At 36.7% G+C, this 14,423-nt stretch overlaps 2 protein-coding genes across 2 annotated transcripts in view; one reads left to right on the forward strand and one right to left on the reverse strand.

Moving 5' to 3' along the window:
• The window catches only part of LOC115444332 (ubiquitin carboxyl-terminal hydrolase 8), a 29,079-nt gene extending 17,064 nt beyond the window's left edge, over window positions 1-12,015 (reverse strand). Inside the window, exons 1-12 of the mRNA XM_037447021.1 lie at window positions 11,595-12,015; window positions 11,285-11,515; window positions 9,771-9,910; window positions 9,116-9,278; window positions 5,269-5,425; window positions 4,310-4,451; window positions 3,775-3,845; window positions 2,583-2,702; window positions 1,783-1,908; window positions 1,322-1,451; window positions 721-884; window positions 299-391 (exon numbers count right to left, since the gene is read on the reverse strand). Coding sequence (XP_037302918.1) covers window positions 299-391; window positions 721-884; window positions 1,322-1,451; window positions 1,783-1,908; window positions 2,583-2,702; window positions 3,775-3,845; window positions 4,310-4,451; window positions 5,269-5,425; window positions 9,116-9,278; window positions 9,771-9,910; window positions 11,285-11,515; window positions 11,595-11,695 — 1,638 coding nt within the window. The 5' untranslated portion in view covers window positions 11,696-12,015. The remainder of the gene's footprint in view (window positions 1-298; window positions 392-720; window positions 885-1,321; window positions 1,452-1,782; window positions 1,909-2,582; window positions 2,703-3,774; window positions 3,846-4,309; window positions 4,452-5,268; window positions 5,426-9,115; window positions 9,279-9,770; window positions 9,911-11,284; window positions 11,516-11,594) is intronic.
• A 1,613-nt stretch (window positions 12,016-13,628) lies between these two features.
• The window catches only part of LOC115444316 (synapse-associated protein of 47 kDa), a gene marked incomplete in the record, with an annotated part of 71,421 nt that continues 70,626 nt past the window's right edge, over window positions 13,629-14,423 (forward strand). Inside the window, 1 exon segment of the mRNA XM_037446604.1 lies at window positions 13,629-14,099. Coding sequence (XP_037302501.1) covers window positions 13,969-14,099 — 131 coding nt within the window.

The following is a 14,423-nucleotide window of genomic DNA, read 5'->3' on the forward strand; positions in this document are numbered from 1 at the left end:
AAACACCTTCTGAAAATTTGTCCGGTCCCCTATAGTGACTACACACTTGCTTGGTGGCAGAAATAGACATTGCGGTGGTACTTCAGGTGGACGCTCACAAATGAGAGACCTACCACCAGTATACTGTTATAGAATGTGTACTAATCATTCGATATAGTTACTACCAGGACTTTAATAATTGTACAAGGAGGTAAATTTATGGATCTGGTCTGGTCACATTTACCTTTATTTGGTGCAATACAGCGTGTGATTTTTGTAAATTTATTATATGCTTTATTAAAACATAGCATTTGTTTACCTTGGCTATGTTAGGCGAGGAGTGTGACCGGTTAAGTCCAGTGGCTCCAGGACTATCGCCCGGGGACGTCATGTAGATGTCGTGATCATCGTCCTGGGTTAATAAAGAACGTATGTAGGCGTCTTTCTGGATAGTTTTAGTGTTTCATATATAACATATTAAATGTAGCTAGCTTGTGAGCTGAGATAATATGAAATTGATATAGGTTGTCGCACAATTAAATTTTTGAAAGTAAGTGGGGTTCATTGTATTATATTATTCAATATATATATACTATTTTAATGTAACACCCTGTACATTTTCTTAATTGGAATAACGAATAATCGTTTTTTTATATTGTGACTGTGGTGGGTAGTTGTGATTTTTTTAATAGATTGTATGCGGATTATTCACACATATCAGAGTTGAGTAGTGTAGTGTACCTTGTCGAGGTCGGGTTTCCGCTTGTCGCGCGCCTCGGCGAGCCTGCGCTTGCGCTCGTTCTCGAGCGTCTCGCGGCGGCGGTGCAGCTGGTCGCGCTGGCGCCGCGCCTCGGCGATGCGCGCGCGCGCCGCCGCCGCCGCCGCCGCCGCGCGCCGCGACCGCTCTACCACACGCACACACACACGGATAACGGATTAGACTACTCGTGTAGAGATCACAAATTAGATCAATTTACGGGCTGGCTTACTCGAGGCGATTGGCCCCCAAACCCCTTTAAATTAGTAGAACATTATGGTATAACTCGGTTTGACCGGGCTCGTAGCAGTGCCTCACAGAAAACAAACATCAAATGAGAAAAATCTATATTTTCATGTGACTAATAAGATATGTGAATTGTTGAAACAATCTCCACCTTTCCCAAATTCCCATTTTATGGATATGTCAAATATACTTTATCCTGATCAAAACATTATCACAAACAATACTAAAATAGTTATTACAATAATTTTAATTCAACCGTTAATTATAAAAATACGACGTTAAATATGAACAGTAGAATTGTTCATTAATTTTAGATACAAAACACTACAACAAGCTCACCATCAACATCAGGCACAAGTTCGACCTCCTTGTTAGCGCTCGCGATGGTCTCCGCAAGCTTCGCGGCTTCCTCCTTCTCCTTGCGCTGATACTCCTCCAGTTGCTCCCGAAGACTTTGGTTCTCTTGTTCCTGGTTAATTCGAATACAAAATGTTATAAAAACGTATCATTTATCATACTTGCATTCTACAAAAGGGACCATTTGTAACTAATCAATTATTCTAATGAAAAGGAAACGTATTTCTTGACTCTCCGCTGCTTGCGAACTCAGCCATTTAAGAATCTTTTATGAATGAATGTACCTACTATAGGATATTTCCTTGGTAAAGAGTAGTTAATGTCACAAATAAAAATCCCATATCAATTTGAAAAACTTCATGCCCTTAATACCAATCAGAAATAGTCTAATTTTCTCTTCCCAAGTTTTTGCTATTGAAAAAAAAAAGTATCAACAGACTTACCATATCATACTGTTTGTTCTCCAGCTGCATGAGCTGCGAGATGATCTCCTGCTCCCTGAGCTTGTACATGGCGCGCAGCTCGTCCTGCTGCTCCGTCTCGCGCTGCAGGCGGACCTTCTCCCAGTCCTGGAGAGGGAAACAAGACTGAGTTAGTGCCTGTAAAGTGACTCCTATGCCCCTGATGGTAAGTGGAGCCAGGAACTAGATAGTGTTCTGACGAGATGCTCACTCTTAGCCAGTCAACACAACAGATATATATATAGGCTGATCCCGGAACGCAACACTTACGTGGGCCACTATGGCGAGTTATACATCTTGTGTGGTCGCTATCTGGGCGGATATATATATCTCACCACCAGCAATTACAGTGACTAGAATTATGACTGTACAGTGTACAGGAGTACTGTGATGCTGTTTAAAATTAAACAAAGCAGGTGTATCATCTGATGATATACATTCGAGAATACCCACACGGTTAGAATTGGGAGTGTGTTGTCGACCTTTATAGAAAAGTTGGAAAGAAGGAAAATCATTGGCACTTTAGGAGCCTTTATAATGGTAAAGCTTAAACACGTCCAATGTTCATATTGCATATCAGGGCCCTTATTCTGTATGATAGTGTAAACGCGTAATGCGGCCGTGTCATGTTATCTTCGAGAAATGTGCGTGGAATGGTATTCTGTAAGCCAAATTTCTATAGTCCTAAACATGATGCGTTGTGTTACATGCTTGTTTCGCACTGTTAAAATAACGTGCGGGATAGAGAATAAGGCCCCAGAGCGGCGCAGCAGTAGTGGTACCTGCTCGGCCTCGATGCGCTGCATCTCGAGCGTGAGCGAGGTGTCTGCGATGCGCTCCTGCTGCTCGAGGATGCGCTGCACGCTGCGCGCGCGCTCCGAGTACACCTGCACGGCCGCCGCCTGCACGCGCACAACACACAACACTTCTTATATATTCAAATATTACTATACACACAATTTTAATATTATCGACGTATCCTTTTTTAACCCATTTAGCATCGGAATGTTTGCCGGCAAACATGACAATTACATGACATTACGCGTGTTACGGAAAAATAACCTTATTATGTAGTATATAATACGTCGATAATATTAAAATAATAATGAAGTACCAATTTTTAATGAGCATTAATACACTTTTTTTATTATGGTTATTATTGAATACCGCTATTTGGTAACACCCTGTATATTATTTTATACTAGATGTTGCACGCGGCTTTGCTCGCATTAAGACTCTTTTATTACAAAAATCGTTAAATTATATCGATCTATAGCGCCATCTGAATGACACCAACGCCATCTATTATACAAATAAAATCAATTATTTCTTACAGAAGCAAGTTACTAGAATTAAAGTAGCCTATGTATTAATCCAAGACATGCTTTACATGTGTGTTAAATTCCAATTGATCCTGTTTAGCTGTTTCAAAGTTTACTTCTGTCTAATAAACTTCTAATCATTTTCACAAAATTTTGTAAGTTGTAAGAGTAAGACTTTATGTTTTAGATTCATCTTCAAATTACCAAATGAGTATTGGTAAGAAGCCTGGACGAATACCGATAACTAATGCATTTCTGTTGTCAAGAGGCATCATAAAAATTATATAAACAGATATTTAAAAGGTTTTCACAGGCAAAATATCTGCTTATTTTATTGTTATCATCTCAGTAGTAGAGAAGACTCCGTGCTCAGCAGTAAACAGTATATATGCGCACTCTTAGTAAAATAATAACCCATTCCAAAATTACCAATTTGTGGGGATCGTCAAACAACCAATTTTTGTTTGCGACCTTTTAGTTTTTTCCCTTTTTTTTCATGCTATAAGTTTCATTATTTACCTATCTTTAATAAGTTCAATTTTATAGCAACTTCAAAAAAAGGTAGCAAACAAAAATTAGTTTTCCGACGACTGCCAGAAATTATCAATTTTGAAATTTGTCATTATTTTATTAAGAGTGCGATTATAGGTACCTTGGTGGCGCGGTCCACGAGCGGCTCGGCGGCGGGCGGCGGCTCCGACCAGCTCGGGTACGAGATGTCACCTGTAGGTAGTTGCAATTACTGCTACTTTAATACTTATTTAAACCTTTTTTTCAGTGTTAAATTATATCTCAGGCAGTTAATAATTTTTTTTAAAAAATGTTTTTTTAACACTGAATCGTGAGCTTAGTAACACAGTACAGAATAATTAATCCTGAGGTTAAGAATAGTTTTTTTTTTATTTATAACATATATAGTCTTGTCCGGAGTTCAATTTAGATAAATTTGTGACTATTTTTAACAAAATTTCCCCGATTTTGAATACCTTGCGATAAACATTAAACGGGCAATCGCCCTTAAAAACTAAGTCAAACTCTGTCTATAACATATTTGGAAAAATTTGCCGCTGACAAAACTTTTACGATCCTTATCTTTCATCATTACAAAACATCATCCTATTGATGATGACGTATAAACCCCTGTACTCACTGAGCATTGAGTTATGAAAGTAAAGGGATTTACTCACTGAGCATGTCATCCAAGAAGTCGTCCTGTCGCGGCGGCACCGCCTGCGGGTTGGTGGTGAAGGCGGGGTACTTGAGCAGCCAGTCCTCGTACCCACCGTGCAGCGCCAGTGGCGGACGGGCGTACTGGACTTTGATGTCCCACTGGTGACAAACATGCGAGGTTTCAATACAGATATGCTATTATACAGGGTGTTGTAGAATGACGGTATTAATATCTGGATATGAAAGTGATTTGATGCTATTAGTAGTGATACAAATAAAAGAAAATTAAATTAAAATGTTTATCCACGTGTAGAATGTGAATGTAGAAATCACGAATTATAATAATGTTTTTAAAGACGTTATACGATTATAAAGGAATCCGGCTTGTGAAAGCTTCTTGATAATGTCTTCAGGAGCATTACACAGTTTGTAATTTGGATTATTATTGATACCCCCATTTTGCAACACTCTGTACATTTTTAGAGACAATAATCAAAATGAATATCGGTCGGCTAAAAAGGTTAATAGAAATTCCATAAGTCATGATTGACAAAGACAAGTATTAAAGCCTGTGGAATTTATTGAAACAAAAAATTTAACTCTTTACCATGGCATAACGGCGATATAATAGCCTAGTTGGGTGTGGAACGGACTGCCGAGATTATGTCCGCAGGTTCAAATCCCAAGGGCACACACCCCTGACTTTTCTAAAAATGTTATGTATATTCTTTGTGAATTATCGCTTGCTTTAACGGTGAAGTAAAAGATCGTGGGGAAACCTGCATACTTGAGAAATTCTCTATAGAAATTTTGAGGGTGTGTGAAGTTCTACCAATACGCACTAGGCCAGCGTGGTAGACTAAGGCCTAATCTCTCTCCCTCTCAGTAGAGGAAGCCCGTGCCCAGCAGTGAGACAATATATAATACAGGGCGGTAATTATTATTTTAAAGATATAAATCAGTTTAAGCACATTACCTTCAATAATATGGTCTTGAGTAGGTACAGCGTCTTGCCGGGTATGACCGCGGTGCTGTTCCAGTCCAGCATCACGATGAGCTCCATGGTGGCGCGCTCGGCCCACACCGGCCGCGACGGCGACGGCAAGTTCTGCTCCAACACGTGCGCTGATTGGCTGTTACACAATGTTAAATACAAATTTAATATAAGAAACACATGGCTTCATCCCAACAAGTGGACTTACAATTTATATATTCCATATCCTGATTTGACAGGTGCGACTAATGTCAGACATCTTGTATTTTTAAACGCGAAAATGTTATATTATAAAAATAATGTAAAATTTAAGGGTGTGCACTAATTGTAGCAGTATTTTTTTTGTGTTATCTCTACATTATTTAGTCAAGTTGTTCATGTTAATATGTAGGTCGTGTACACCATAATATGTATATTGTAATGACAAAAAACTTGCCTACCATAAACATACAATAATGAATAAAATTATGTGTGTCCATTGATATTACTAAATAAAACATAAACATATATTGGTTAACAACATGATTATTGGACCTAGTACTAGTCGGTTTCAAGCCAAGTATTTTGAACAAACCCCTTAAAACTTTAGGAAGTAAAAAGAATACAGCAAATTAACAAGGAAATTTAATATATGTATTCCTAAAAAAGTACGTAAAACTACTCCAAGCAGAAGATACCCGGTTTGGTTTACGCGCGATATTATTGAGGACACGAAACTTAAGTTGAAGCTCCACCGCCAATGGAAGCACACCGGCTCCCAAGATACTTATTATTTCTTCTCTGCTCTAAGATCAAAGCTAAAGGAACGAATTGCTATTGCTTACGATACTTATCTGGCTAGAATCGAGCAAAATATCAAGTCCAATCCTCGTGACTTTTGGCGCCATGTATCGAGTCTACGATCTATGGGCGGTTTTGAGTCAAAGGTGGACTATAAAGGCATCTCTGTCAGCGGTGTTAAGGCTGCTGAAGCATTTGCTGATTTCTTTTCCAGTGTATTTCTTCCTGAAATACCCAAACTCGACTTATCCCAAATAAAAAATCAAAATCCACTACTCTCTAGTAGATATGTTATCGTACATGAGGTCACTCCGAATGACGTAGAGATGGCGATTCGGAGTTTAAAATCTAGCAGCTCAATTGGTCCTGATGGCATTCCTCTTTGGCTTCTTAAGCAAGGCCGTAATTTCTTTGTTAATCCTCTGTGTCACTTGTTTAACCTTGCTCTTAGAGCCGGCCAGTATCCTCCGCAATGGAAGCTCTCTAGAGTCACTCCCATACCTAAAAGCCCCAACAAGTCTTGTGTTGAAGAATATCGCCCAATAGCTATACTTTCTACTCTGGCTAAAATATTTGAACATATTCTCCATACAAAAATGTACAAACAGATTGAACCATTCCTATGTAATGAGCAACACGGTTTTAGAAGGAAAAGGTCAGTCAACACTAACTTGTTAACTATGGTTGACTTTATTTCTGACCGACTCGATCACGGGGACAAGTGGATGTCCTATACTTCGATTTCCGGAAGGCTTTTGATAGGGTTAACAACGACATACTGCTAGAAAAACTTTCTCTTTTGGGTCTGGCTCCAGGTTTTCTGCAGTTTATCGCGGACTATCTCCGTGATCGCCAGCAGTATGTGAGGCTTGGATTGTACGAATCCCAGCCTTATCATACGCGCTCTGGAGTAAGTCAAGGATCAATTCTTGGCCCTCTTCTATTTATAATGAGGATTAACGATCTCCCCACAGTCATCAAATACTCGAAATGTCTTCTCTATGCGGATGACATCAAAATTTTCCGTGAAATTCAAACGGAGCAGGATTGTGTATTACTTCAGTACGACATTGAAGCTGTATTTCAATGGAGCGTTGAAAATAAAATGGAGTTCAACCTATCAAAATGTTCTGGGATGACTTTCAGTCGAATGCGACGACCAATTAACTACGACTATACACTTGGCACGGAAATAATCGCAAAAACACAAACAATTAAAGATCTTGGAGTCACATTTGATCGAAAACTGACATTTCACGACCATATCATAACATTGACACAAGAATGTTATCGGCGCTTGGGTTTCGTGCTTCGTAATTCGCGTGATTTCCACAACATTAGTGTGATCAAAATCATCTTTTCTGCATTGGTTCGCAGCAAAATTGAGGCAAGTGCATGTGTCTGGCATCCCTATGAGAGCACTTATGCACTCATGCTTGAGAAGGTCCAAAAAGCCTTTTTAAGATATTTATACAAACGTATTTATGCCTACTATCCTTACATGTACCCAACGAAATTCCTACTGGGATGTCTAGGATACAACTCCCTTGAAGTCAGGAGATGGTATGACTTAATAACAACCATGTGCAAAATACTGAGAGGGTTAATAGACGCTCCTGATCTGAATAACGAGCTCTGTAGGCTCTTTGTACCATACAAGTATTGTCGTAGTAGGACGCACAATCTGTTTGCTGTCCCGCGGTGCCGTACTGTAGCACGTTCTAGATCACCGATTCCGCGAACTCTCAACGCTCTTAATGCACTTCTTAATAGCGCACCCGATTTTGACGTTTTTCGGCTGATTGGAACGTGATCCAGTATGAATGTTTGCATTATTGTGAAATTAACTCATGATACCGCATACTTCATGTAGTTATTAAGTCGATTATTGATCTGTTTCATTTTTTACTATAGTTATATATTGTTATTATTAACTTAATTAGTGTAATTGGTTTATCCGTTCTAATTGAAATAAATAAATAAATAAATAAATATAGCAGCAAGTATGAACTACAAAAGACCGCCGTTTATCCGAACATCGATTGACCAAACAGGTAGGCTCGCTTTGATAGACCAAAATTATAGATGTTTGCACGTAAAATATTGATTAAACATGTTTTAGAGAGAGGCAAGTTGTCTTTTTTCCTACTCACCACACTGATAAATAATAAACGAGATTCATATTATAAATGTGTTTGTTTATTGGTATATAGGTACATACATAAAAGTACATATACAATTCGATTATCTGAACAAATTGGTTTTCTGAACACCTATGTCCAAAATTACTTCTGATGTTCAAAGCTTTACTGTACTATTATAATTACAGGACGGCAAATGTATATCTTTCTTCCTTGTATAAACTATTTTTAAACATCTGAAGGACTAAATGAGTCTGTCTCTTCCCTGGACCAAGCTATTATAAGCCTGGTAATAAATACTTGGACACACCTGCTATCCAATATCTAAAGGAGCTTGCCAAATGCATTTTTATATTTGTTGTCGCAGTGCCAAAATCCATGCACTCTGTTGCTTTGAACACTATTAATTATAAAATTAGAGTGAATTTGCGTATTTCGGTGTTAAAATGGCTTGCAACCAAATCAGTAATACAGGCCTTGGCAATAAATTTGTTTGATTTGTCTTTATTCCCCCTAATTGCTAAAGAGATATCTGGCACTAGTCTTTTTAAATATTTGCTATTATTTTGTGTATTTTTGCTCACAAGTAGCCTGCACTGTTGTATTCCAGTTTGAAGGAGAATCCAGGTAGTGTCATTGTGGGATATTATGCTGCTGACGTTCAATATCTCCGGGCGACAAGGGCGCTTTAGTGCTATACTAAATGGTAATTTCATACCCTCGCCTATTTAAGAACTATGTCAAAAAAAAGTAGCGGAACTTTTAGAGACTTTCCCGCCCTCACACCCACCACCATAACTCTGCCAGGATCAGCAGTATGCATTTTATGATACCGAGCGGTGAATCTTGGTCAATCTCAGGGAACACTAATATGACTTTATAAGAAAAAGTAGACATAGATAACTCACCCTGGTGAGATACACTCTTCTGGCACGCTGATGCAAGCTGGATAGTTGATGTGCGAGTCCTGATAGTCTTTGCCGGACCTACAATCCAGAATCATCGCCTTCAGCTTGCCCGCCTTCAGGATTGCATACAGCTGCTCACTTTTAATTGTTACTTCATCTAGGCCTATAATGTATAATCATTGCCAAAATGTAGATATTAAGGTGACAAACAGGCTACCTACTGATAAAATCTTAAATTTAATGTGTTAATAGATTTTATATTTTGCGTTGTATGTTATAGTTATTATGCTTAGGTCCACGCTTTGCTTTGTATAGTTTGTTATTGATAATTGGGTTGTGCATTTTTTCTGACCCTCTATCAATCTACCTTTTCCACACTTAATAATTATCGTACCAAAATCACAAATGACACTGATGCCAAGTTTGACTTGAAAAAAGACAAGTTAAGTTTGTTTAAGTTTGATTCGATTTGTACAAGCTTTAGTTTTTTTTGACACAGCAACAACTTTCTGATTTCTAGAAATTAGTATTAATTGGTTTGTATCTGCTTTTGTTACTCGACATTGGTGAAATCACTAATAGATTGACAGTGGAAACCGTAATAGGAAAAAAGAAATACCACATTCAATGTGTAGGGTGACTGCAGAATTTGTACCTGGCAATCCAGTAGGCTGAGCTGGTTCATTGACAGCCACTGCTTCTATTGCTTTCTTCCTGTCTTCGTCTATCTTCTGCTTGAATAATTCATTTTCCTTGATGTCATTGAGTCGTTTAGCCTTTTGCTCCAATGAGTATCTGGAATAATCAAAATCCTCTCAAAATTGAATTAAGAAAATAAGAATACTAATTTGCAAGTATTACATACTTTACATAAAGTAAAGTAAAATAGTATAGACAAAATGGAATGAATGATTCATTTGAATCTGTAAAATGTTATATATTATTTAGATTCCGACAATATTAACTCTACCACTAGTTCGGAAAGTTTTCTCCAGAGAAGAACGGGCAAGAAACTCTGGTGTTGCTCTTTTCAATCAGTTTAGGGTGAAGACTACAGTACATTATAAAGTGAGAAAAGAAAAAAAGTTTAGAGCGGTTCATTCAAAAGAAGGAACCACTATAAATATAATGTCTAATTGGACCAATTACATAAATTACAAAAAGGATAAATTATAATTGAAGAATGCATGATTGATATTTTATATTTATAAATACATTTACTTTTTCCTTCCCTTATTACCCAATGATTGAAAATGAACACAGAAAAATATTTTTATTAAAACATTTTTTAGTATTAATGAGTAATTATCTACAAAAGTATTTATTGTTAAAATCCAGATTGAATTGCTGAATACGGTTCACTTCCAACAGGTTGATATGATATATTTTGTGGGAGACCCATGTTCATCAGTGGACAACCTACAACTGATGCCTATGATGATGAAAATCCTAACACACATACATGAAGTTAAGTAAAATTTTTTACTTTTAGAATGCTATATTGGTAAACAAATTTGTTGTAACTTATCACCTTATCACCATTTTGAAGTATAATATTTAATACATCTTAGGTCTAATCATTATATAATAACAAACAAAACATGATTGATGATGTGTATGCGAATAATTAATGGGTTTTAATGATTTTTTGTATAGTATATGGAGATATAAAATTGCCGATCTGACCAAATAAATTTTAATTTATTTTGTTTCATGCAAGTTAAAATTTCAAGTTCCTACAATAAAGGTTTATTGACTGTAAATAAACACTATTCAAATTGTTAAGGTTTCATCTATTACTCTTTTTATTATTTTTTTACTAATAATAATACAATTTATTATGTACTGAAATATACATTATCAAAGAAAAGCTATTTATATATTATTACACTATAAAAATAGCATTTTATGCATCTATATATGTAAGAATGCAAATTCATATGAACTGATGTTTAATTATTACTCTTGTTGTTAATTCTCCTGTCTAGACACATTACCTCATACTATTGGCAATTAAACATTAGAAAAAATGTCTTCATTTTAAACCTATTCTTTTAAATCATAACTTTATTTCAAGTGGCATTAAAATGCTTGAAAACAAATTATTTTGAACATCATTCAACTATGCATTCATAATGCATTTGAGCTGAGCGTTGATATACCACTCACCTGTCAATGAGACTGTTTTTCAGTTCCTCAGCCGCATCTATTGCTTTGTTTGGGTTCTTTGTGCCCAGCATACTGTTGTAATACGACTTGTCCTTCAAATAGTCCTTGTCCTTGCTCAAATAGGCGATTACCCGCAAGTATTTCATGTAATACACGTACGAGAACTCTTCATCCCCCTTTTCGCGAGCCTCCTCTGCGCTTTCGAAAAGTTTTTGAGCTGTTTTGCATAACCTGCAAAGATTATTGACATTGTTATTTTCATTCATAAATATTTTATGCCTCTAAGAGTAAAACGACGGCAAACACTTACATATGAGCCCTTTTCGACTTCAAATCTGGCACATTGTACATCTTGTCCAAATCTTCGATGCATTTTCCCAGATGCAACTGTTTTCTACGCGTCTCCGTCATTTTGTCAATCTTTTTCGTGTAAGCCCTATTTATATTGCGTCACAGAAATTTAAATTTTACAAGCACACTATCAACTACATTTGTTCCACTAAAACACAGAGATTGTTGCAAAAAATCACTTTAAACAAAAAATCAAGAAATCTATTCGAAAAATGTCATCCTAATTTTTTATTCGTGACACAGACAAAACATTAATAAGCTTGCGTTTTGTTGCTTCGTAAGCATTTATGTATACGGTTGTATGCCTGCTCAAATATCCTTCTTTTTTCTAAATAATATGGTATATCATTTTAAAGTTAGGCTTGGAGTATGGTGATTATTAAGTATTTTTAGGACATGTATTTACCTGTTTTCTCCATTATAATATTATCTTAATATATTATCCCGTGGAGTGTTATGTGTGATGTGTAATTTATGAAAAATGTGTTAAGTATAATAACTAATATCATAGAATCGTTACCAAAATATAATGTAATAAATATTTACATTGATATTATTTTTATGACGTTTATAGTAATATGACGCACTCGGATACAAGTTTGACACCAGCGTTATAAAAAATGTTCGAGCGTGTAGTAAAATAGTAAAGTTTTAGCTTTTGAGTAAAGTGGTTAAGGCTCGGATTCAGGTAATTTTTACGCAAACTGACATTTAGATTTTTTAAATGTAGGATATAAACCTCAATATAAACCTTAAAAATATTGGTTTTGCGTTTTATTAATTCTAAATAATTATAAGATAGATGTATAATGGACCGCGTCCACTTGTCGAGGCATGGCAGAGCGAAGCAGAGCGGCGCGGCGCGGCGGTGTTTTTTGCATGCTGAGTATACTGGGGCTCATTGTTTGTTTTTATCCTACAGATTTCGATATCACTTCTTAGAGCCGTTCTTTTGACAAGTTAAAGTAAAAGAAAAATTGGAACTAAGTACTTACATCATTTTTTTAAAAACAGAATAAAAAATCGCTAATTTTAAAGTCAAAGTGGAGACGGACGTACGGGTCGCGTCGCAGTGACTAGCTTCGCTGTTCTGTTGCATCGTCTGTAGTGGACGCAATTATATGTATCTACGGCAGGCGGATTTTTGCAATGCGAACCGACCCACTCCGCTCCGCCCCGGTAAGTGGACACGGTCCACATTCAGACCTACGTATTTATATTTTATACGCCTGTGGATGAACAGGATATGTAGACCATTTCGAGTAATTATTAATTTATTTTGAAATCACCAGCGTGACATCTATGGAACCATCATCATTTTCATGCATAAAGTAGTACATGAGGTGGACTATAAAGTTAATCACTACCTTTATACATTTCTTAGTATTCTGCTTCTTAATAGAAAAATAAATAAATGTTTTTAAAAGCTTCCTAAATCTCCTCTTCAGGAATTAAATTTTTTATTAGTGTAGGCTTGGAGGGCAATTAGGTACTTATCTACTGTCGGGTAATATAAAAGTCACCAAGAAGTTGTTCCATTTAATATTACTACTGTGGAACCACTTTAATAAATTATTATGACACAAAAATGTATTTAATGATGAATAATATTTCATTTTTAGACTCTTGGCATTAATTATAATGTTATGTTAGTGAAGACCTTCCTCTAGAATTCAAATAAAATATATGTAACTATATAAAATATAGTTTTGTACGAAAACACCTGCTATGTATGTTTTTATAACCACTGGTAAACAATTTGAGCACTCTACGCACTCCGGCGTGATGGGGGATGATAATGAAAAGAAAAAAGATACCCACGAGTAAAGTAATAAATTATCATCTTTTTATGGGATAGGCAAGTGAAATAACGTAATGACGCAGTATTTTTTATTAGTGAAATACTCTAAATTTACTGTTATCTAAAAAAAATATATATAAGTGCATATTTTATCTGTGATCCGTCAATTACTTATTTTGACATTTGTAACTTCTGTACACTCGCTACGGCAAGTATATAGAAAAAAAAATTGAACTGTACGCGATTTTAGTCTCTATTTCAATGGCTTAAAGTTTAAATTCATTAATAACTTGACTGTGAAAATTGTGCCCGTACATGTACAAAGTGTAAACAGCGCAGAAGCAGTAGTCTATTCATGCGCAGTGGAGTGTTCCTGTTACCTCCTGGTCGATTGTGGTTTCCCATTTAGTTTTTCAGCTGATCACGCATTCATCGGGCACACTGCAGACCGTCCGCGTCGCGGGTCATGTGTGAAGCTGTCGCGGCGTCAGATCGCTGTGTCGTGTAGTTCGTTAGCTAGTGTCAGTGCAATATGTTTTCAGGACTTACCAATCAGGTCAGCTCGTGGATGGGAGCGGCTAAGGGCGAGCCACAAGACGAGGAAGTCCCCACACCCACCAAAGATGCGACAGCTGAGGCGACCGCGGAAGGCGAGAAAAATAGGTGAACATCTTGCTTATCTTCTTTGTTACAGGAATTCCTCGACATTCTACCACTGGAAAAAAGCTGGGAAGTCGTCGCATTGCGTCCATTAAGTAATTCAGTATTCAATTGCGCAAACTAAATTATGCGGCGCTACTTTCTTCTACTACGATTTTTTATCCAATGGAAAGATTTTAGTCCCTTAGCCCTATAGGTACTGCAATGGCGTAATTTCTTTACTTACGTAAGATTTTGTATTTTAATAGAAATAGGCACATAGTCATGGTTGGATTATTTAGGTCAAGAATATATTGCATTAATTCTTTGTCACTCTGAAACAGTATA

Source organism: Manduca sexta, chromosome 6 (genome assembly GCF_014839805.1).
Source record: "Manduca sexta isolate Smith_Timp_Sample1 chromosome 6, JHU_Msex_v1.0, whole genome shotgun sequence".
Classification (NCBI taxonomy): domain Eukaryota; kingdom Metazoa; phylum Arthropoda; class Insecta; order Lepidoptera; family Sphingidae; genus Manduca; species Manduca sexta.